At 31.2% G+C, this 24216-nt stretch overlaps 5 protein-coding genes across 21 annotated transcripts in view; 3 read left to right on the forward strand and 2 right to left on the reverse strand.

Annotated features, from left to right (window-relative positions):
- Positions 1–1637: 1637 nt before the first annotated feature.
- On the reverse strand, positions 1638–5343 carry Pgk (phosphoglycerate kinase). The gene is made up of 5 exons (XM_011056926.2): positions 5071–5343; positions 4213–4561; positions 3199–3537; positions 2896–3115; positions 1638–2530 (listed from the first exon to the last, which is right to left on the reverse strand). Exons 1-5 carry the CDS (start codon positions 5130–5132, stop codon positions 2253–2255), a joined length of 1248 nt encoding a protein of 415 aa, XP_011055228.1. The 5' UTR covers positions 5133–5343; the 3' UTR covers positions 1638–2252.
- Positions 5344–6367: 1024 nt separating this feature from the next.
- On the forward strand, positions 6368–10203 carry LOC105146579 (non-specific serine/threonine protein kinase). Of its 10 annotated transcripts, none has more exons than XM_087407594.1 (9): positions 6374–6558; positions 6614–6664; positions 8043–8250; positions 8341–8434; positions 8505–8647; positions 8712–8823; positions 8908–9085; positions 9169–9590; positions 9871–10203. In XM_087407594.1, exons 2-9 carry the CDS (start codon positions 6628–6630, stop codon positions 9991–9993), a joined length of 1317 nt encoding a protein of 438 aa, XP_087263720.1. In that variant the 5' UTR covers positions 6374–6558; positions 6614–6627; the 3' UTR covers positions 9994–10203. The 10 variants fall into 10 exon arrangements, with proteins under 10 accessions (XP_087263728.1, XP_087263720.1, XP_087263723.1 ...); XM_087407589.1 differs by having other exon boundaries at positions 6376–6558; positions 8040–8250; XM_087407607.1 differs by having other exon boundaries at positions 6384–6664; positions 6809–8250; positions 9169–9318; positions 9475–9590.
- unc-45 (unc-45 myosin chaperone) lies at positions 10180–20720 on the reverse strand. Of its 7 annotated transcripts, none has more exons than XM_011056919.2 (6): positions 19071–20720; positions 15140–15387; positions 14140–14571; positions 13518–13847; positions 12985–13425; positions 10180–12600 (listed from the first exon to the last, which is right to left on the reverse strand). In XM_011056919.2, the coding sequence occupies exons 3-6, from the start codon at positions 14557–14559 to the stop codon at positions 10972–10974; spliced, it is 2820 nt and encodes a 939-aa protein (XP_011055221.1). In that variant the 5' UTR covers positions 14560–14571; positions 15140–15387; positions 19071–20720; the 3' UTR covers positions 10180–10971. The 7 variants fall into 7 exon arrangements, with proteins under 7 accessions (XP_011055221.1, XP_011055220.1, XP_011055219.1 ...); XM_011056918.2 differs by lacking the exon at positions 19071–20720 and adding an exon at positions 15745–15870; XM_011056917.2 differs by lacking the exon at positions 19071–20720 and adding an exon at positions 15656–15769.
- On the forward strand, positions 15823–18077 carry nesd (SHC binding and spindle associated nessun dorma). The gene is made up of 4 exons (XM_011056921.2): positions 15823–16918; positions 16995–17199; positions 17271–17546; positions 17626–18077. Exons 1-4 carry the CDS (start codon positions 16002–16004, stop codon positions 17911–17913), a joined length of 1686 nt encoding a protein of 561 aa, XP_011055223.1. The 5' UTR covers positions 15823–16001; the 3' UTR covers positions 17914–18077.
- The window catches only part of LOC105146578 (pseudouridylate synthase RPUSD2), a 176675-nt gene continuing 171359 nt past the window's right edge, over positions 18901–24216 (forward strand). Inside the window, exons 1-2 of one of the 2 annotated variants that reach the window (XM_011056923.2) lie at positions 18901–19033; positions 23407–23654. In XM_011056923.2, the coding sequence (XP_011055225.1) occupies positions 23514–23654 (141 nt within the window). In that variant the 5' untranslated portion in view covers positions 18901–19033; positions 23407–23513. Of the gene's footprint in view, positions 19034–22535; positions 22609–23406; positions 23655–24216 lie in introns of those variants that run through there. The other variant, XM_087407553.1, reaches the window with a different exon arrangement.

A 24216-nucleotide genomic window follows, 5' to 3' on the forward strand; every position in this document is an offset into this window, starting at 1 on the left:
TCGTAGCGTCGGAAGCGTCATAAACATCATGTGACTTTAAAATTGAAGCATCGGATTGACTGAAGTAATAAGCTGTGACTTTCGATGTCTACGATACGATCAATGTAGAATGGCCTTAATAGCGTTTTCGGTCCGACTGGGTTTACACCAACTTGGGTTAGAAAATGCTTCACTATTGGTTGACGTTACACTCTCTACCAATAGGAGAGCATGAAATTCATTACTTCAATCCAGATTAGTAAGATCTGTTAAGACCGAAGCATAAACCAGCCTATAATAAGCCCATAATATTATAAGTTGTACGAAATCAACAGTCACAATCAAATATAAGGAGAATACTCGATTAAAATTGATCAGTTTCCTACGATTTAAGACTTCTATGTAGAGGACCCTTTATATGACACAAAATTGTCTTGACGTGCATTAACTGATGTCCATGAAATCGCATCTTAAGTATGCGCATTAAGCCGGAATCATAATAAAAAGCACAGGCAATAGGAATAGGGAATAAGAGATTCAACCTATCAAAAAGCGTCCATTCTAGTATACAGGGTTTTTGATAGGTTAAAATTTATTAATTCTTGTTTCTATTGCCTGTGCTTTTTATTGTGTTTCTTTAGAGATGGGCTACCGAAAATATTAATATTTTAATATTGGTATTAATGGGTGAGTTCACACATTACACAAATCGGCAAAACGACTAGGATTATGTTCCACTTAACGTTCACAACGCTCGTGGAATTATTTCATCCTTGTCGTTTATCAAATGCTAAACAAGGACAAACGATGCTCGCTGTTAAGTGGAACGCACCCTAGATCTGCTTATCGAGCAAAAACATGATTGGTTGGAATAAACTTTAAGCAGTATAATTCAATACTAACTTCAAATGCTTACAATTCAAGAACTATTGTATTCTTAACATTTTTTGTTTTTATTAAAATTTTCGTCTTAAAATGATCTCGAGAATCTATCTTTAAACGTTGTTACGGTTTTTATTGAACACCCTATATAAGGCTGTCTCAAATTTAAATATCCTATATATCAATTCGAATTTCATATATATGAATATATAAAATCATATACATATAGAGTATCCCATTTAATTGACCACTTAAAATATTTTTTAATCAGTGCATTTTAGAGAAAAATGTTTTAAATAAAAGTTTTGACTTCAATGTGAATATAAAATCAAATCATTAATGATTGGACCTTGGGTGGCTTCGTCAAGATCAGGGCAAGGTTTCTTTGAATTTTTTAAATAGAATTCCATTTTTCATTACATATTCTCATATATAACTTACCTCGAGAACTCTTTTCAGAATACTACAATAAAATTCTTTTTTATTAAGTACTTTTCGTTATAGGGTTTGAAAGTTGTATATAATCTTTTGTTTAAAAAATGTCTTTTTTGTTGTAAGTAGCTTGTATGAAATAGATGTATATTCATCCTACAACTTTTCAATTTCTTTAAGCTGTCGGAAATGCCTAAAAAATTATGCGCACTATTATGTTGTACACTTGTGTGTGTGTGTGTGTGTGTGTGTGTGTACACTTATTTACTGTAAAAATATAATTTCACAATTACATATACATATGTCAAGGTGTTTAGTATACAGACATAAAAAAAAGCATAAAAATGCGTTCAGTATTTATTTTCGACATTATATAGATGGCCGAAAGTATATAATTACTCTATTAAATAAAAGTTAATATTTACATTTTAATACGATGCAGAGTAATCCGAAGTTTGTGTTCAAACTATGAGCGAACTTTTTACCGTGCAGGGACGATTACATTATTAATATAACGGCAACTGTGTCTCCTTACAATTATTTACTTAATAGCTAATATAGAAGATACATATTGTCTTAGTATATTACATTTTCTCACATAATATACACATTTGATGCGTTATGTACTAAACAGTACAACAATACAATTGTACCATAGAGATCTAAGAGTATGCCATCGTAACTTCAATATTTCTCGTAAAAGATTCCGTTGGGATTTCGAAAAACAAAGCAACATGATTACATTGACAAGTTAAAAATAAAAAATAGATATGTCTTTGTTCTATAAATTTCACTAACACACAAATTTGACTAAGCTCTCTGTCACTCCAATCATGGTGGAAGAAATCATGACTCCAATATTCGAACGCTACTCGTTAAATTTCTATAGAACTGATGAATGTTACGTCATAGAACGATTGGTCATTATTTTATTTCATATTAATATTTCAAAGACAGATTTATGATGAAGAGAGAGCGGCAACTCCAGGCAATACTTTACCCTCCAGAAGTTCTAAACTTGCACCACCACCGGTGCTCACGTGACTCACTTTATCCTCCGTTTTCCACTTAGCTGCACACGTTGCCGTGTCACCTCCACCGATAATAGTAATCGTTCCCTGAGTTGTGGCTTCAACGACATTGTCCATTAAACTTTTCGTACCCTTACTGAAGTTCTCAAACTCAAACACTCCCGCTGGACCATTCCATACTATCACCTTTGCTCTCTTAATTGGTTCTGTATTAAGATAATATAATTAATAATGCTTCTAATATTAAATACTTAATGCATTATTACATATACGGTGGCTGCTAAAAGTTTCTGACAAACAAAATATACTTTTAAGATAATTTTTGTGTTAATCTGTTTTTCAGTTTATAAGTTAATAAAATTCTTATATAATTAATTTGAATGTAATTAAGAACACGATATTTTAAATAGAATATATGTATTAAATACTTTTATATTAGAGTTTTTATTTGTAAAGATTCTTTATCTAAGGAATATAATTACTCATTAGCTGAAAATTTTTGGCAGCTTACTGTATATTTTTTGAAAAATTTACAATAATTTGCTACGAATAATAAAGAAAATGTACTTACTTGTAAACAAATCTCTTGATTTTGGACCAACATCAAGACCCATCCATCCATCGGGTATACCACTCTCAACATCCGCAACTCCTACTGCTGCATTCTCTGCAAATTTATCGGCGGTCACAAAATCCACCGGCAAGTGAATTTGGACATTATTCTTTTTTGCTTTATCTAATAGGTCGTTTACAATTTTTGCTCCTTCTTCGTCAAACAATGAATTTCCAATCTAGAATCACATAAATATAAAAATCAGAAATATTTAATTACAGATATCAGTATTGTTTGCAATTCTTACCAAATATTACGTACCTTCATACCTTTGGACACTTTTAAGAATGTATAGGCCATACCACCTCCAATAATCATTTCGTTCACTTTGTCCAGAAGATTATTAATTAATTGAATCTTGTCAGCAATCTTAGCCCCTCCGAGTATAGCTAAAAACGGTCTTTCTGGATTGTCCAGAGCTTTCGCGAAGTATGCGAGTTCCTTCTTCAACAGAAAACCACTTGCTCGTATATCAAATCCATCTCCCATCATAGAACTATGAGCACGATGAGCGGTTCCAAAAGCATCGTTTATATACACATCTCCTAGCTTTCTCAGAGATGCTCTAAACTCAGCAACTTTAGCTTTGTCAGCTTTAATCTAAAATAAATTGATATATTAGTCTTAAGTATCATACTTTTACACATTTTTACATATTTTTAAGTTTACATTGAATTAATTCTTAATATGATTTTTTAGTCTTTTATTACACACGATGGATCCTTCATGTTCGAAATTAATTTTCATCATGTTTACAAGCACACAAAAATTATGAAGTGATTCTTACATATACTTTAACATTTTTAGAAAGTATTGTTAAAGTTGTGTATTAAAAAAAAGAAAGAGATTTTTATTTAGCTCCTAATATTTCAAAAAAATATCAGGAATAATCCAATCCTTTAGGAGGATTAAATTAATATCTGCAATCATATTTTTTATTTCCTCCATCTGTAATCTAAATCTTTTTTGTACAATTAAAGTTCTTTTTGCTACTCTAAGATTTCAAAAAATGTGGAAAATTCAGGATTACTTTCTAACATCTCTATTATATTATCAAATAAGTTTTTTTTAATTCAAATGTTAATTTGTTTTAAAATCTTTATTATAATAAAAATTAAAATTTAAACAAAAAAATTTTGAACATAAAATTTTTTACTTTTGTTTAATTTAGCTTGTGTCAAAAAAAAATACAAAATATAATTGTACAGGATTAAAGTAAATAAAGTAATTAAAGTGCTTTTGAGTAATGAAATTAATTTAAGTAATTTTTCATACCTTACTTCCATCGAGACCTACTCCTTTTCCCTCCTCCTCGACGTGAAATCTCAGATTTTCCAACAAAATAATAGTACCGGATGCTGGATTGGTGCAAGCAGTTTCTACTTCTGGTCCGACACAGTCATTCAAAAACAGAATCTCTCTTCCTAACAGAGTTTTCAATTCCTCGGCCACAGGTTTTAATGTATACTTCTCGTCCCTCTTACCATCTGGTCGGCCCAGATGGGACATTAGCACGATCGACTTGGCCTTTTTATCAACAGCGTATTTCACTGTGTCCAGCGCAGCGACTATTCTCTGATTATTTGTTATCTTACCCTCCTTCAGTGGTACATTGAAATCAACTCTGAAAAGTTATTTTGTTCCATTACATGTATCCATTATATGTATCTTGCTGATTCTTTGCTGCCTTCTTTTCTTAAAAAGATTTTGGGTCTGTTTTTTCTAAACTATTTTGTATACTTTTTATACTCAAATGAAATATATTAAACTTGCCGCAATATTGCTACAACATTAGTAACGACTGCATTCAGCAGAAAGAGCAGTTTTGCAACTGTTTTAAAATTCTTCAATATGATTGGTCTTGCCTTTCACTGGATCTAAATATGTAAATTAATCATATTATAAAGAACAACAGTTGCAAAGCTGTTTTCTCTGCTGGACACTGTCACTGCTACTGCAATATTGCTGGAACGTTGCAATGTTACTGCAATATTGTTAAAATGTTGTAATAATGCTGCAACATTGCTGGAATGATTTATGCTGTATGGGACAAGTAAAATTTAGCAAGAACAATAAGTGTAGTCCAGTACAGCAAAACAACAGAAAAAAAGAGCTTTCAGAGAATATACGTACCGTATAAGCACCCTCTTGTCCGCCAACTCCACCTTATCGATGCTGAGCTTGTTGAGTGTCATTACGACGGTGTTTTTTCTTATTATTCCGTTTAACGTGATATCTCTGGAGAAGAAGCGTGTACCGCCAGATATGACAAATCTTACTAACCCTTTACCAACGAGACACGTAATGTCACGAAGCCGATCACAGCTCGACGAGGCCAAGCCGCGATAAGTTGGCGTCCCAAAGTCAAAGCAAGGTCGTCGAGCGTGGCGACCTCCTGTAATTCTTTGCAACGCTAGATGTATTCGATCCAATTGAATGGAAATCATTACCTTGACCATATATTGAACCATATGATTATTGTAACTCCTGATAAACTGATCTGCAGTTTCGTACGATTTTTATATATTAAATATACTATATATCTTCGTAGAGTTTTCTTTCTGGAGGAAACATCCTTCCGACAAATCTATTACAAAAATAAATTCTTACAAGATAGTTTTGTAAATCATGAAACAGCTGGCTTTAGTTATTATTGCAAGTAATTTAAATAATTGTTTATCGTTCAAGATTTTTCGAGGTGTTGCAAAAATTTCCGCGGATTCAAATTATTGCATAAAACTGTCAAGACAGAGTGGATAGATGAATGGAGAAATGAACCAATCATGTGCAGAACAAAGGACTTTCATATTTTAGTCCAAAAAATCAATTTTGAAAATATAATCAATTTAAAAACAATGTAATATATGTATAATTGTTTAATCGCAAAATTATTGATTTTCTATTGTTATTCATACGCAAAGAGAAGAATTAGAAATGTACGACGATTGTATAATTCAAAATTTTCTTTTGAATAATTTTGTCAATTTGACAAATCCGTAATTATAACTTATTGAATAATATTTACACTATTTTAAAATAATATATTTAGATTACTCTATTAATATGCATTATTGTTTTTTAATAAATGAGAAAAATTAAAGGAACAAATTAAATAAAATTACTAATTTATTATTTATATTTAATATATAAAAGAAAAAGAGTGATTAATTCGAAATTTTGTTTTTTGAATTATAAGTGATTGATTTAATAAGTGATATCTACATCCTTTTTTAAACATGTAATTTTTTAATATATTAACACTTAATTTTATTAGAATTTAGATATTTATAAAATCATAGAATTATTGATTTTTGTTGTTGTTTAATATAGAAAAAAAATTAGGTTAGTTCATTTGACTTGAACAAATTTGTTAAGCTGTTTATTGGTTGTAGGATAGAAAGGTTTTCGAGTTTCCAAAAATTCTCTATTTTGTAATCAACTTACGAATGTTAACTTTAATCTCATGAGAATTGGCCTTTATTGCACCCGCTACAAATGGCGCGAACATAATGAATATGGCGCCAATTTCTAAGGTTATGTTCAAGTTATACACAGCTGTATTACGCTAATAATTAAGTAGGAAGCAATCATTAACAGTGAATGACACAGACGTAGAAGAAAGTGAGTTTAATGACATATTGATATGATTGATATCATGAACTGAAAAATATTCCAGAAATAGGAGACAGGATGGAATCCAATAATTCATATCAAGAAGACAGTGATGGTATTATTCATGCTTTTAAAAAAGATTGCTATTTTGTTTGCTATAGAGATATATTTACATTATGCTATATAAATATATACGCAGTTTTATTATTCCATCAGTTACTTTAAAAAGCAAATTATTGGGTTCTGTTATTTTTTTTAGATAAATTCTCAATATCTTTGTCATGGAGTAGCAATTTTATGCAGTATTTCAAGTATTTTGTACATGTTATTTTGTTATTAATTGATTTATAAATGATTTATAGATTGAACTATGAGAATTAAAATTCGTTTAATTATTATGATTCGGAAGTATTTATAGAATATAAATCTTCAATTTAGCTCTTCTATTTAATCAGAACTTTCTAGAGCTGATATAGGTCTGTTAGATTCTTTAGGAAGTGATTATTCGGATAACAAATTAGGTATTTTCCAGTAAAAAGTTCAACAGCACAATGACCATTTCATCTTGGTTTAATATTAGCAGAGATGGGCACATATTTGAAATACTTTTATTTAAAAAATAATATTTGTAAGACAATTGTATTTTGTATTTCAGTGGAATACATGAAAATATTTTGTATTTCATTGGAGCATATAAAAATATTCTGTATTTCACATACTAGGATTGATTATCAATCTTATTATTTAAATTACAAAATACAAAAAAACTTTTTATCTTTCAATTTTAAATACATAATACTGTATTCTGCTGAAATACAAAATACAAAATATACTTGAAATGCAAATACTTGTTTTAAATAAAAGTATTTAAAATACATGCCCATTTCTGAACATTAGCAAACAACAAGAATGCAATGATTCATTATGTTACATATGTCATCTATATCTCCTACTGGAAAGCATCTAATGATTCTGTTGAGTAAAGATATTTCAGTTTTTTCTGAAGTAATGTTAAGTTAAAAAATAGATATATTATTATGCTTGAATTTACTAATAGTAGACTTAAATATAATTATGTATTTTTATTATTATTAAATTCAAATACAATGTATTTTTTACCTTATTATTACATCTTAATTCTTATTATTACCTATTATTGTAGTAATTATCATTTTATACAAAAATATCAAATAATTCAATTTTCTATATATTAAATCTATAAATTTGAATTACTCGTATTCAGATAAACTTAGTTTTTCATTCTTTTTTACACGAGTTATATCATTTTAATTCTTTGAAATTAATTAGTGCCTTTTAATTAATACAAATTAAATTGATCTTACAAACCTAGTATTATAACTTTATTACAGATTTTGGCGTTTATCAAATTCAGAGGATTGATATGATTTTTATCAAAATAAATATTTTAATGTTGTTTTTTATGAAATAAATATATACAAGTTTAATAATGATATATATTGTTATTCCAGCAGATAGTTGTGCTAGTCTTACGTCATCAATTCCGATAGTGAATAAGTTGTTCAACGTGCATTACAAAGTTGGGAAAGGTGCGTTTAGCTCTGTCTTTCTAGCTACTCTAAAGTCTTCCGATGGACGTAAGAAATTTGCATTGAAACAATTAATTCCTACCTGCCATCCCGATAGGATCAGACGCGAATTGCAGTATTTGCAACAGATAGGGTACGTTGGTTAAATTTTAGTCCGAAACAATGTACCATTGTTTCATGTGAATATTAGTTAATATTAATGAGAATGTATTGAATATTTTAGAGGAAAAGATTATATCGTTGAATTAGAATTGTGTTTGAGGCATCGTAGTTCAGTAGTATTTGTAATGCCATATATGAGGCACGATAGGTTCGCGGTAAGTTTGCAATTTACATTCAAATCTTTATTTTAACATCAAAAATACTCACAGTGATAATTATGATAAGGAATACGTCCAAGATATGACTGTTGACGAAACAAAGGATTATATGAGAGCACTATTAACTGCTTTAAGAAGAGTTCACAAATTTCATATCATACACAGGGATGTAAAGCCTAGTAACTTTCTTTATGATCGTAAAAATAAAAGGTAAACTTGTGCGAAATGAAAATACTTTGATTTCGAAAAATGATTAACACAATTTTTTATTTAGATATTTGTTAGTGGATTTTGGTCTTGCGCAAGAATATTCTGTGGAGAAAAATATGAGAACAAGCGGAGAAAGCATTGAAGCACATGGGACAAAGCGGAAGAGATCGAATGAAGTAGAGTAACATTTTACGAATTATTATATATTGAAATGATTTACATTTCAATATTCTCTTATCTTTCGTTGTAATTTGTTTTAGAATAACGTAAGCCTCCAATCTGATGCTAAGAGAAACGTGAATAATAAATGCAACTGTTTTGGAAAATCTAAAGTATGCGTAATATGTTTAAAAGAACCGCAGCAGCAGGCACCTCGTGCGGGCACGCCTGGATTTCGTGCTCCAGAGGTTTTACTAAAACATGTTATGCAAACATCAGGTATTAATACTGGACGATGCATAAAACCATTTCTAAAAATTAAACATCTATTGAAACTAAAAGAAAAATTAAACAAATTTCAGCGATTGATATCTGGGCTTGTGGTGTAATAATGCTATGCATACTTAGTAGTTCACAACCGTTTTTTCGTTCACCTGATGACTGTACAGCTTTAGCAGAAATTACAACAATATTTGGCTCTAAAGAAGTACAAAAGTGTGCGCAAAAATTAGGTATTTTAACAAATACTGCGATTGATTTATTTATTCGAGTTTTTCTGATTCATTTATTCGAATTGTTTTTCGTTTCTTTAATATCATTTCGTTTCTTTCTATTAATTTTTTATATTAATTTTTATATTTATGTTATTTTCTTTTTATTTAATTCAGGCAAAAAGGTTATCTTTAGTGAAAATTTGCCAGGTGTGGACATTAAATCTTTGTGCATAAAGTTAAAACAAAGAAACAAAAGTGTGATTTATGATATACAGAATAGTATACATAAGGTATATCTCGTTTATATTTTAAATAGTCTTTTTTATTTAATGAAGCAATATAGCAGAAGAAAGTAGATATAATCATTGATTGAATCTTTTTTGAGTTTTATATGTTTAAAAATATTAAAATCATTGTGAACGTAGAATATTTGTCATATTATTTCATTTTATTGTCAAATAGAATTGCCTTTAATGCGAAAATTAAATTTTTATGTCTAATTTTTCTCCTTGTTGCTTCAGATGTATATAATATCTTTATTTTTATTTCAAAATATTATAAAACTTTAAGGTACCGCCAGATATCGAATATCCTAAGGAGGCGTATCATCTTTTGATGAAACTTTTAGATTTAGATTTCAGGACACGTATTACCGCAGAGCAAGCGTTGGCTCATCCATTTTTAAATTTATGATATTGATGGATATTTCAAATATGTTAATGCATGCGTTTTTAAATATTTGAAAGAAACATTTTTTTTTTGTTACAATTTCGTTAAAATTACAGTTTTAGTTTATTACACTTGTTGTTTGTAAATTATAGCTTTCTATTAAATTTTCAGACTAAAATTGTTGAAAATTAAGAATTTTTTAAATAAAGATTTTCTTATATTGTCCAAAAAAAATTTATTTTTCTTTGATATATAATATATATAATTTCTTGAAATTTAATATAATGAATACTAAAAAATTGAAAAGGAAAGTTACAAAAAATGATCTCCTGATATACGATCATTTCTTTCTGGTATTTTGCCCATATTTTACATTAGTAATCAAATAAATTTATTTTTTAAAATTCATTCATTTTTTTTAGAGAATTTCTAATATATATATATATATATATATATTTGATTTTTTTATAAAGGACTTGTAAAGTAAATGTATTTGTTGTTAAATGGACATTTTTGATGTATAACATATAATTGTGTACGATATTATCTATAAATAAATATGTAATATTGTATTTAAACATACTATTCTTATATAACTTGATGCGATAATGATTATCTATTCTAATTATGATGCTAAATATATTTATAGTTAATTTACTAAAACTTTATATACAATATCTCCGTGCATATATTATTTCATACAATATATTTAAAAAATGATATTGATTTCTATAGTTTGTTATCACATATACGGTCCTATATAATATATAATATTAAAAAAATATTACACTTTGGCAAATTATGTACTAAACTGTAATATTGCACGGAGATCGTATATTTAAAGATATAAATATGAATATAATCGCATGAGTATGTTTAAAACGATGATATTTCAAAAATTTCATCGTAACATTCACTTTAAGGCACTCGATTTGAAATGTGAGGAACATATACATTTAGATCTTAATTAATATTATCTAAATGTTCATACATACAATCTCCTTAATCGACATGTTCTGCACTAGTGCTTTGTGACGATTCATTTTCTTCATCATTTTTCTTGATCAGTTTCCATTCCGCAGCAGCCTCTAAAGCAGTGGATGCTAATTCCCTGATCTTCTCGTTTTGCTCAATAGTATCGTTTTTGCTCAATGCCATCAACAGTTCCATTATGTCCGTTTCGATGAGTTTTGCAGCGACGTCTTTAGTACTTCTCATCATATTTAGCACAATTACAATACCCCTGTATTGTACGTCACTGTTTGGATTAGCGAGTAAAAAACGCAGAGATTCCAACCAATCTTTCGAGTCAAAAACTTTTTCGCAAGCCTTTTCGCTGGCAGACGTCAGCATCGCTAGAGCTCCAGCCGCTGCTATGCTAGTATCTTCATCTTCGTCCTCGCACAATATCACGAGATACTTGACTCGATCATTCTCGTGCTCGAAATATTGAATTACGTCCTCGCATATTATCAAATTGTTTATAACTTGTGTGGACGCACGTCTTAACATATCGTGGTCCTCATACATGTAGGCCTCGATCTTCTGAAATCCTCCCTCCTTCAATATACGTTTTCGCACGCTGTCGTTCACACCAGCTAAATTGCATAAAGCCATTAGACTCTCGAAATTTTCGAGAGCGGAACATTCTGGGTTCAGGAGATTTATGAACGGTCGAACAACTTCCATGATTCTTTGACCGGGAAACGCGACCTCCGGATTTATCGTGATTCCCAGACGAGCCAACGCTTGCGAGGCTTGCTTCTTTCCCTTATCCGTGCCATCCAACGCTAACGGTAGCAAAGCCTTCGTGCCACCTTGTTGAACGATCATTCCTCTCACTTCCTGTTGACTACATATCGCATTGAAAACGCGGGCTATCAATTCCTTGCTGTTCTGGCTCTCTGTTTTGGCGAGGCTCACCAGAGCGCTAGTCACACCGGCCTTCGCTAACGCGCACAGTCTTTTATTTACGAAATCGATGTCGTCCAGTTCATGTTCCTCAGGAATATGGTGTTTCGCAAACTTTGCCAATTCTATCATCTCAGGTATGAGCTCTTGTTTATCGTAAGCGTTGCATAAGTTTACCAACGTCGTTACCACGCCGTAAAGAACCGACTGATCACCAGTTTTGGCGAGCTCAATCATCGCTTGTACGGCTTGTTGGTCTTCGATCATTTTCTCTTTGACCTCAGCGTCGAAAGTGAGATATGACAGCCCTTCTACAGCCCATTTTCTCATATCTTTATCTTTTTTGGGATTGATCAAGAATCGTCTGCAAGCTTCGGCTAATTTCTTTGTCGCTCCATCCGCAAATGGTCTAATAGTTGCATCCGTGCCTCCAGAACTACCCAACTTGCACAAACCCACTAATGCTCGAACTCGAATTGAATCATCTTTAGACATATATAACTTCTTCAATATATTTACACCCTGACTTATAATCGCATTGGCTTTATCTTTTTTAGTCGCAGCAGCCACGATACATTCGCAAGCCACTTTTTGTTGTAATACATCATCTGTTCCTGCCATAACGAGGATCATTTCTAAAATCCCTTCTTTAGCCACAACTGCATTTCCAACGTCTAATGGGCCTAATAATAAAGTTGTTATCGCAACCACTACACGTACCTAAAACAATCGATTAATAATTAATAAATTTTTCACTTCGTGAAATATTGATCTCTTCTTAATAAGCATACTTAGGCAGTTATAGTTTTATTTCATTTTAATAAAAATTAGAAGAAATATATCTTTAATAAATTAAGCTTTAGAAAATATAATATATAGATAAAAACAAAATCATATTCTTCAATAAATAACGATTCAATTTTGTTATCTAAAACTTAAAATATACACACACAATATTAAGAATTAAAAAGATAATTTTTGAAACATTTTAAATAAAAATAAATTTCAAATCATTCAAAGAGGCTACATTAAAGAATGTATATTCTTTTTTTTTATGGAATAATTTAAATAAATAAAAAAGATTAGAAGTTATAGAATTCATACCTTCGATTCTATGTCAGGCGAAAGCAATTTATCTTTAATAAACTCCTCAATAGCGTTGCTAAATTTCTCCTTAGCAGCATCATAGTACATGTTTTCATATATTTTAGCTAAGCACACACTAGTTATAGTTCGCGTGGAAGATGTGATGTTCATTGAGGATTCATATTTATATTCTTCCATTTCACTGGCCACTTCCATCAATCTCTGCAAACCGCGAAGCTCGACCAATCGTTCAGCCCAATCTAATGCAGTATAATGAATGTTACGCATAATAAGTTCTATTATTGCGTCTCTTGTAAGGCCTGTTATTGTTCTATTCGTTATACTATACAATAAACACGACAGAATCGTGTCTATTTCTTTCTTATGTGCCTCACACAAAGCCTTATCAGGTTTAGAATCGGGTTTATTATCCATACCACTATAAGCGTTGAGTATATTCTGAAATCAAAATATATACAATGAATGAATATTTAGTTATATAATTATACATTATTTAGCGTCAAGACATGACCATGTCTCCTAATATTTACCTGTAAACAATATTGAGATGCGTTGACTCTCTCTGTAGATGTGCTGTTCATCATTTTTAGATACCAAGGCACACCAAGGTCTTTTATAATAGATTCAGTTCGGCTAATATTATTTTTGCATAACTCGCCTACAATACGAATCGCGCTACAGATTACTTCTTCATTCTTTTCAACTTTCACAAGCTCTGCTATTTTGAATACACCTTTTTGTTTAAAGATCTCCTCGGCACCAGCTCTCTCACGTGCGAGCACAAGCAGATTATTCATAGCGGTTTCACGTTTTTCCTTATCTACGCTCATGTTAAACGCTAGATCCAGCATTTGTGATACCTAATATAAAGCAAAATTAAGAGTACTTAAATACAATGGTCTGTAATACAAAGAGATTAATTGTAAAATATTCATATAATTTTTATCCGTATATAGATTTACTCGATAATAATTAGTAATTATAAAATAAAAAAATTTAATCAGCCAAATTATGTAACATTAAAGTAAAACAAGAATGTATGAATATATTTATAATATATAAAAATAACATAAAAAATGTTATATTATCTATATCAAATTATTATGTCCAATAAGTCAATAAATTTTATAATAATTATGTATGTATATTTACTTTGGCACTAATACGTGAATTTTCCTTATGACGTTCTTGTACAATTTCATGCAAGCGCGCCACTATAGGCTGAATAACTTTATTATTAGGATCAGATAAAATAATATTCCTTGCATCTCGATATGCCTCTTCAAATCTTTCTAACGCTTCTAATGCTTGACATCTACGAAACAATGACTTGGGATCATTAGAACATATCTTTAATGCATTGTCGCAGTCTTTAATTACGTTTTCGTAATTGCGTAGTTTTAAATGAGCAGCAGCTCGATTTTTATAGTACACTGCTTTCTCAACGTTATCCTCGTCTACTAATTTCAATGCATTTGTGTAGTAACTCAAGGCTTCAGACCAATTGCCTTTGTTAAATTCTTCATTACCCTTCTCTTTCCACTCCTGTGCAGTCATATCTGTCTTTGTCATGATGGAAAAGCTCTATAATACAAAATATATAATATTGCACTAAATATTTCAACATATTGTTGTGTAAAGAATAATTTTATGAAAAGATTCTTCTGTATTCGATATTTTATATATATTATTTTATATATGATTTTTTTCTATAATTTTGCAAATATTTTAATTTGTAACAGGATAATTTTTAAAGTTAAAAGAACATAGTTGTCTCTTCATAATTTATTAAAGTTTTTGTTACTTGATTATTTTTTAAAATAAAAGCATTCTTCAAGTTCAAAATTATAAAAAATAAGACTGAAATATAACATTATTTCAACATTATTTCAAAGTAACATTATTCCAATACTTTAAATATAAAATTATTCGAAATTATGAAACATATATTATTCTAAATTATATAATTATGTAGTGTTAGTGGAACAAAAATGTATACATAGTTTAATAATAATACAATTTTTAGTATGACATCTATACGTAAATTAAAATCAATTGTCACAAATTTTGTAATGAAAGCTGATGCTAAAAGTTTCAATAAACATTAAGAAATATCAAAAGAAAAAAACAGATTCTAATTTGAACTTCTCACCTTTCGTTTGTTGACAATTTACAATTAACCGAGAGGGAGAGAGATAGACCTAAGTTTTTAAAACGAGCTTCCAAGAGTGACAGTGAACAATTTGATTTCTTAAAACTTTGACACTGCAATTAAAATCGTAGTTTGCAATTCAGTTGGTGTTCATTTTCGGAATGATCCAGGAACTGCTTGTGCATTGTATTACAGATGTGGAACTATCTAGACGTATTATTTGCGAAGGTTTATTTTCGGCGAATCATCTGTGACATAAATAGAAGCATTGGGTTATAAATATAGACACGATAATACTTCCGATTCGCTGGCTGTAATTCAATGATCATTAATCGCGAAAGTTTGAGAACAAGAAATTTATACGGACAGAGCTTGATTCTGTTCGATCGACATTTCCACGCGGAAAGGTTAAAACAACTAAAAATTTCTACGTTTGAGGTTATACGATCATATGCGAGTGCAGCATGAAGTTCGGAGCCGCGTCGGAGATTTCCGGCTCTTTCCGTTCAAAATTACATTTTTACATCATGAAAATGCTCATTCTTGTACTCTTTTCACTTTTATAATTTTTTAATTCAAAGATACACAATTGACTCCCTAGTTACCGATAATTGATCGGCGTTCTACTATTATCCAACGAGTCGTCGATGAGCCTATCTTCGTTACTGTGAATTACATGAACGTTCGTTTTTGATGGCGTCTCCTCGGTGTCGCTTCTGATTGCGTTGTGATTTTCGAAAAAAACGTGGTGTGATAATTTTGAAACACAATATCTATACTCTTTACACGCATTAGAGACTTGGAATCACCTGGAATTATCTGGACAATTTCGTAAACAGGACTGTGTGTGAATATATGTACAATGAGCGAGCATACGCATATATACACCTTCCACGATAAAACCCTTGCCGAGAGATTGGAGGAATATACTAACATACTGTCCGCACAAGGGAGAATAGTGCCCGCCTCGAGTATTCGAACGGAATGGGTCTGCGATGTGGAGCTTGTCATCGAGCCGGTTGGCTGGCAGGCATTGTGGAAGATATCGCGTACAACGTGTGAGAACTATGGTATTCGTTATCCAACGATTGTGAAGGTGGAGGTATTGGGGATGGACTTTCCGATATTGAACGCCTTGGTGAAGATCACAGCTGTTCAAGATGACATACATCTACCCGAGAAGCATGAAGTACCACTGGTTGAGTTGTATCCCACTATCGATCAACAAAATCACAGTTTGGATATAGTAGGCACTGCACATTGTGTGGATCGACTACGATTTTTCTACCATTATCTGTGGATGCCGTGGGATGAGGACGAGGATGACGATATCGATTGGGTTGAGCAACATCTGGAGCGTAGGATCAGATTGTACTTTGACATGAATAACGGAATTATCAATAAGGAAACGTGTGACATTATTAAATCATTAATCAGTGAAGGAAAGGAGATACAGAAGAAAATTTCAACATGTGAATCTTTGCTACCAGAAGATTTTCAGGAAGATGATATGCCTGAAGAGTTGGCACAGGAAACATGTACCTTGATGAAGCTCCACTTTCGACTTCAGCAGATTAAAGCAGAGATGGATCTACTGGAGAATCCTTCGTTGAGAGGATTGCTTGGGAAGAATCAATCATATAACAGAAGAAAAAAGCGCAGCGATAATGAAAATGGAAGAAGCTTGTATTATTTTGTGTGGTTGGGTGGTATTGTCAAAGAACTCCAGGAATTTTCTAACAAAATTCAAATGATGTTACCTGAGGATGCATCTATTAAGTACATTTCGATTTTAAGCAAAAAGAGTTGGAAAGATTGAAAAATTATTGTAATTTCTACATTGTTTATATTTCAGAATATGTGGATATTTGGATGATGTTATGGATATATTTGAGACAGGCGATACTATTTTGCTAGGTGAAGGAAACTATTCGATTAAAGGTTCCATTGGATTACAAGAAGGAGGTACAATTATAGGAATTTCTAACACAGAGGACACTATAATTTCTCCACATGACACAAATATGTCATCGTCTCTGTTTGATTTTTCTGGCAATGAGGTATGCTTCAATAATAAATTTATCAATGTTTCTGATATTTCTGTTATTGATTTATTTATGAAATCCAATAGATATTGTTGAGGAATGTCTGCATCGACTTGGGATTACTTCAGGCAGGTATAATTATCAGAAAGGACTGTACTGTAATCGTAACTGGTTCTAGAATACGTGTCTCTAATATCACTGCAAATAGTAATGCTAAATGGGGTGCAGTTGTTATGCCGGGAGCGAAATTAATACTTGAAAATACAGTTTTTCAAGAATTAGGTACAGCGATCATTATTTATGGAACTGGTGAAGTTGTTATGAATAATTGTCAATTTGAAAATTGTTCCGAGGGTGTACGGGTATGATTACTTTGCATTAATCTTGATGACAACACGACTTTTTGGAATATTTATAATGAATGTATATCACTTTTTTTAGCTCAATGACAATGCACGTTTTACTGCAACCAAATGCTCTTTCGAGAATATTGAGAGTGGACATGCTGTAGTGATGGAAACTGAGAAAGTAAATCGTTCAGAAAATGTAGAAGTGGGAAGCGAATTGAGCAGTGTGTCTCTTAAAAATATCTCTTTAAATGAGTGTAAATTTTTCAATAATCACAAAGGGAGTATTATGTTGAGACCAAAAGATACTGCCGCTCTTATACATAGACAAATTAATGATACGACAGAAGAATCAGCATGTAAAGAAGCTATGGAGTTATGAGTTTCGCATTATCTGTCGCATTATTATAAATTAATTTTAAAATCATTACTACCCTTTTGATACAAAGTGCAAACGTATTGGTATATTTATAAAAACGAATTTTATATATAAGCTTTCGAATATTTTTTTACGGAAATATATCTAGTAGTAGGAACGAATAATAATTTCCGCCTTGCCTTCGAATTTCATGAAAAATTTTCATTCATATAAAAAGTGATATATATATATATATATAATTATTTTTTAATGTATATATAACATGTGTAACTTTATACATGTATATATCATTTTTATATGTATATATTATTGATGCTTTTCACCAAAAGATAGTGTTCCAACAATGATATAAATAAGGTATAAGAATAGGAAATGTCAATCAAGCAACCATAGATTTCAATCTATCGGAAACCTTTGTATCAATGCAAAGCAATAGATTTCAATCTATTGCCATAGATTTCAATCTATCGGAAACTTTGTATCAATGCAAAGCAATTTCTGATAAGTTAATCTATTGTCTATGTGTGTATGTTTTATTTCTTGTTCTTATTTCTTATTCCTTTCGTTGTGTCCGAGCTGTAACAAATAATCATTCAATCTTTGTCTCATATTAGTAAATAAGAATATAATTTTATAGCAGAAAATAGTTTGGAATTCACACCTTTTTTCTTTTCATACTATAGGTAAAAAAACCTATAAAGTTATAGAAATTAGGAGCGGGATTTGAGCAACGATACTAAATATTATCGATTGATTTTTTTCCAAATGATAACATATCGACAGATTGAACTATCTTTACATGCATAACTTATTTCTCACAACAGATGTCGCCACTATGAAAGTTTTCCTAGTTTAGTCCTCCGATTACTTCGGTCGCTTTGGAAGGTGCCGTATGTTGAAATATCGGGTTATATATTGACGTGACAATTTTAAGATTGTGAATTTCAATAAAGGTGACATCAATTATTAACTCGTCACGTCCGTCACGAATTTACCGCGTTAATGCGCTCGGATCTGTTAGCTCCGAGGTGGAATTTCACGGTGATTCGCGCGTGTACCCATCTGTATCATAACCTCATCCACAGATCGTCGGATCGGGTGCTTCGCTCTCGTGTCGACGAACGTGAGTATTTTTCGTCTCATTACCGGTAAAAAATTACCTCTGGAATCTCCTCGATCTACATCGAATCGGAGTATCGAATGTTCACCGAGTCCCACGAACTTCGCGGTCGCGGCGAGTGCAACCTGGAAGGCGTTCGAACTCGCTCGCGTGGCATCACATGGCATATATGGATATTGTAGATTTACGTCGTAATTCGCATGCGTGTTACGTGCCTTTCGCGTAAAAGGGAAAAGAACTGTCGATACGATGCGGATCGTAATTCACGCTCACTGCCGGCTTGTCTTCTCAATCCAACACACCGAGTCAAGAGAAAGTCAAAACGACTTTATTTTGACATCATGGGAGTCAAAACGATACTTTTTGGATACAAAATTTTGACCCTTAATTGACGTTAAGAATCGAAATAAAGTCATTTGGTTTTTCATTGTGGCTTTCGTGCGTTCCTTGAAAAGCGATCCGCGATTCACAAGTGTTCACAAGTGTCGCCGGAAGGTATACCGTTTCCTCCTCCCTTTTCCCCTCCCCGTCTCCCCCCGCCAACCTTCGCCTTCCTCCTCTCGCTGCACCAGCCATGTGCGTTGACACGTGCACTCGGCACATATGAATGAAACGTCATTCGCGCCAACGCGCCCGAGCGCATTGATTGCACACACCGATTCCCCGAGTCTCGCTCGGTCTCTCGCTGCTAATGATTAATCACGTTTTCCGTCGTCGAGCGAGATAAAACCGCGCCGCCGTCACGCTTTGATATTGAGGCGGAGTGATTAATCGCGGTCGGCGAGGAGGCAACGCCACAACGCCGCAACGGGGCAGAAGGGAGGAGGAAGGGGAGCGAGCTGTCATTGGCAGCGCGCTGAACGAGCCCGGGACTGTCCGGACTGCCGACTGCGTTACTCGTGATGTATCGCACAAACGCAATGCATATTCATGGCTTAAGGCAGGCGACATACGTATAAAAATGACTGGTCTTCGAGTTTTGCGAGGCGGTCGAAATCAATGCCCGTATTCATAGTCAGTCCTTTTATTTTAAGGCTTCCTTAAATTTATCTTCAGATCTTCACTCTACGAATTATGTCATTGGTTACTGAGCATCTAAAGATAAATTTAAGGAAGCCTTAAGTACAAGGTATGACTATGAATACGGGCAGAAATGTTATTACCGTGTTTATCATTATACGTACTGGAGATTGAGGATTGCGAATTGGAGATTAAAATTCGACTAATCACTCAGATAATTTTCATTTTAATCCGTTTGGTTCCGATTGTAATTTAATCCTCAATTTACAATTCTCTGGCATCCTATGCAATTCTATGAGCGGAAATGTACAGCGGAATGGAAGAACGCGACTAATCGCAACTCTGCAGTCATTATTTTGCTTTTTTTTTGCGAATGGTCTCGCTGTTCCGTTCCGCTGTAAATTTCCGCCGATTTCCGCTCATGGGACATCAGCCTCAATCACTCTCCAATACGTAGTGTGACACGAAAGTTATGTGGAATATCTATTACAATCTTCGATTCCTCTGTTCTATTTCGAAGATCTGTCCCTTGAGAACACAATTTGAAAAAAAGAAAAAGATTAATCTGATATTCTCCTCGTACTTTCTTCTTAACACGTTGAACATGGATTCAATTTTGCAAAGTTACTAAAGATAGCATATTCACTGTAAAAAGCGACAAAGTTTTTATATATCTACTCGCTGGAAAACCAAAAATTACTTGCGATCTCATACAATTGTTTTTCTTTGAGTTTCGTAGTTTTTTTTTAACGAAAATTAGTTTTGTTCAAAGCTCAATTCGGATCAAGCGAATGAGTAAACAAAAAGTATAAGAAAAAGCTTACACTGAGAAAAAAATATAGTTAATTTTAATAAATATTTAGTTCAATACTGCCAACTAAATATTTACTTACAGTAAGTAAATATTTGTTCAATAAAAAAAATGATTGTTAAATCAAATTAACATTTCTTGTATCAAATAAATATATCTTTATATTTAATAAATATTTAGTTGGCAATATTCAACTAAATATTTATTAAAATTGATTATATTTTTTTTCAGTGTAGAGAATATATAGGTAAAAATATCAATCAGAGCCAATATTACATGTTTATATGTCATTTTACATTTTTTATTGAAATTCAAATTTAAGACATTTTGATCCCTCACTTGTGAGTCATCCTTAATGATTAACAAATATCGGATCTGTTTCATGGAAGTTGAAGTAATTATTGCACTCAGATACAGTAAAATAAATAAAGTTATATTGATGTCTGTAGATTAATCTCGGTTCAACTTTACGTTTTTCTAATTCTTATTGTTAAAATTAGAAAAAGATGAAAAGTTAATTAAACCAAGATTAAAATGAAACTACATTGATAGAAACGGGCACAAAATACATGAGTTTCGTGATACATTAATTAGGACGTTGAACAGTTCACATAAAAAATGAAATTACGAATTTGATATGACTCATTTGACTTATATAATTTAGAATTCCACTACATATATATTTGGTTCATATATATTTGAAAAATTAATTGATGTTGACGCAGGAAACTTATATATCTCAGCGTGACTTTCTTTATTTTACTACATTTAACTACGATAATTACTTCAATTTCCATGCAACAACTGCGACATTATTATTTATTAATTATTGAGGACGATTCAACAGGATGGAATTGAAACATCTTAAATTTGAATTTTAATAAAGAATTTAAATTTACACATAAACTATTGTTTACTCTGGAAGAGAGATTAGCATTTTTATTTATATAAAATGAGTACAATTTGAATAAAAAATTGAATACGTCACGAGTACTGGCGAACGAGTTGCTCATTCGTGTTTCGAACTTGTTTGTTTGAGCTGCATTGGAATTCCTGTAACTCTTAATAACAGTGGCGACATCGTTATATTCTTGCGCTTTTTTATCATATATAATAATATATTTACGCAATTAAAGTATAAAGTATAAGTATGTCAATATTGACGCTCGTTTTCACAATATATATATATATATATATATATATATATATATATATATATATATATATATATACATATATATTATACTTACTTGAAATTCTGTAATTCTTAGGCTCGTTTTCACGACATGATTACCTAAAAATTAAAAGTTACTAACTACCATGAGATTCATCAATGAAATTCATTTATGAATTTCTTGGTAATCTTTAAGCTTTAGGTAATCATGTTGTAAAAATGACCCTAAGAGTTATAGAATCCCAGTGCTGGGATTGGTATATGTTAAAGATTCTATAATAGAATCTGGCCACGAATAACTTTGTTAAAAGAAGAGTAAGAAAAAAGGATATATATATATATATCTCCTTTTTTCTTACTCTTCTTTTGATAAAGTTACTCGTGGCCAGATTCTATTATACATATATATATATATATATATATATATATATATATATATATATATATATACTATATCTTTTTATACATGCTATTCCAACTTATACTCTTTTATTCATTCTAGCTTATTGAAGTTGACAAAAACGATGGGCCAATAAAAAGTTTATTATTTCGTGGTCAGATCTAGGATCTCTAGTATGTATATTTTAAGATCTCCATTATAATGTACCTACTGAAAAAAGAATCTGATAGTATAATAGTTAGCATATGTGGAATGAAATAATTCCAATCAAATGTTCGGTTAATATAACCAAAAATAATTTTATTTTTCTATAAATATTTGTAATTATGTATTACCAAATATAATCAACCGTTTAGTAATACTAAATATTTAAGAAAATAAAGAATATTTAGGGAAAGTAAAATTATTTTTGGTTAAATCAACTTAAGATTTAATAGAAATTATTTTACCTAACATTTGGTAGCTATCATTCTTTTTTAAGATTCTTTTTTAGTATTATATATATATTTAATGTTTCTACAATGAGAAAAAAATTTACTAAATTTTAATAAACAATTGTTTGAATAGTATTATACTAATGTAATATTTATTTTTATTAAATGAAAATATATAAGTTATTAAATCAAATTAATATTTTTTTTGTATTAAATCAAAGTTTTATCCAAATAAATATACGTTTACTTAGTAAATATTCAACTGACATTATTCGAACAAATATTTATTAAAATAAATATATTTTTTTCTTAATGTATTTATTATAGAAACTTTAAATACATATCGATTTTATAATGCCATCGATCACTTCACGAATTATTTATTCATCTTTGTTTACGCTTCTTTATTTAGTCTGGGTTCGGTTTTGCATTTTAATGTATCGGCATCGTAATGTTAATTGTCGATCACTCAAAGAATAATGTATCTCAAAATATCGAAGATGTTAAAAATATTTCATTTTTTCTGTTGTTTTACAGTTTTCTACGATTCTGCGCCCAAATTATTGTGCTGATAGATCGAGGTGATTATTAAAGCTAAGTGTAACCACACGACGACATCATCGTTGATAGACACGTCTCACGACATGGTGGAGATGACTGCACCAACGCAGTCCGTCGATGGACAAACACAATTCGGCAACATGCGTCATCTTGAGTCGTCGGATTGCATTTTCGTCTTCAAAAATACATTCTCGGATTATGAGGAACCGCCTTCTGACGAAGAGGTGAGTACAACATTCAATCGCCGTAACCGGTCTTCATAGAGCTTTTACACGGCAGTTTAACAAGATTGCGAGATAATTCGCAAAAAGCTGATTACATATTTTTTTAATATTACCGGAATATCGCAATCATATTCTATGCCTGCTCAAATATCTCCTTAAAAACAAAGTTGTGTTTCTTTTTAAATTGCAACATTGCGGAAAATAACGTGTAATTTATTACACATGTGTAATTTACTTCGGTGACATGTAATTTACTACGGTGATATGTAATTCTCAAGTGAGCCAAAACCTCCTGGTTTGATTTGCCGCATTAAAAAAATTATTCGTTTTTTTCTCAAGAACTCGGTTCGGTTAAAATTATTATATTTGTTAATTATCATTGAATTTATATTAAAATATTTAATATTTTATTATATTTGTCTTTTCTTCATTGCGATTATTTTCATGGAATATTTTTATTACATTTAATTTGTTTCTTTTGCTTTTGCAATGTGGAAGCTATAATTATTTAATTGTATATAAATATGTTATGAAAGAATTTTACAGCGCGTTTTCTCTCTCT

Source organism: Acromyrmex echinatior, chromosome 1 (genome assembly GCF_024713525.1).
Source record: "Acromyrmex echinatior isolate Ae372 chromosome 1, ASM2471352v2, whole genome shotgun sequence".
Lineage (NCBI taxonomy): Eukaryota > Metazoa > Arthropoda > Insecta > Hymenoptera > Formicidae > Acromyrmex > Acromyrmex echinatior.

What these genes read in the sequence shown, in the direction of transcription:
- nesd (XM_011056921.2), top strand. Translation starts at nt 16,002, where the DNA reads ATGAGCGAGCATACGCATATATACACCTTCCACGATAAAACCCTTGCC. An exon ending in CCTGAGGATGCATCTATTAA is followed by an intron (nt 16,919 to 16,994) that starts GTACATTTCGAT and finishes TTTATATTTCAG; the next exon opens with AATATGTGGATATTTGGATG. An exon ending in ATTGTTCCGAGGGTGTACGG is followed by an intron (nt 17,547 to 17,625) that starts GTATGATTACTT and finishes CACTTTTTTTAG; the next exon opens with CTCAATGACAATGCACGTTT.
- Pgk (XM_011056926.2), bottom strand. Translation starts at nt 5,132, where the DNA reads ATGACACTCAACAAGCTCAGCATCGATAAGGTGGAGTTGGCGGACAAG. An exon ending in GACAAGAGGGTGCTTATACG is followed by an intron (nt 4,562 to 5,070) that starts GTACGTATATTC and finishes ATAACTTTTCAG; the next exon opens with AGTTGATTTCAATGTACCAC. An exon ending in ATCAAGAGATTTGTTTACAA is followed by an intron (nt 2,531 to 2,895) that starts GTAAGTACATTT and finishes ATCTTAATACAG; the next exon opens with AACCAATTAAGAGAGCAAAG.
- unc-45 (XM_011056919.2), bottom strand. Translation starts at nt 14,559, where the DNA reads ATGACAAAGACAGATATGACTGCACAGGAGTGGAAAGAGAAGGGTAAT. An exon ending in CATCTCAATATTGTTTACAG is followed by an intron (nt 13,426 to 13,517) that starts GTAAATATTAGG and finishes TTTTGATTTCAG; the next exon opens with AATATACTCAACGCTTATAG. An exon ending in CGCCTGACATAGAATCGAAG is followed by an intron (nt 12,601 to 12,984) that starts GTATGAATTCTA and finishes CGATTGTTTTAG; the next exon opens with GTACGTGTAGTGGTTGCGAT.
- LOC105146579 (XM_087407589.1), top strand. Translation starts at nt 6,628, where the DNA reads ATGGAATCCAATAATTCATATCAAGAAGACAGTGATG. An exon ending in TATGATCGTAAAAATAAAAG is followed by an intron (nt 8,648 to 8,711) that starts GTAAACTTGTGC and finishes TTTTTTATTTAG; the next exon opens with ATATTTGTTAGTGGATTTTG. An exon ending in AGCGGAAGAGATCGAATGAA is followed by an intron (nt 8,824 to 8,907) that starts GTAGAGTAACAT and finishes AATTTGTTTTAG; the next exon opens with AATAACGTAAGCCTCCAATC.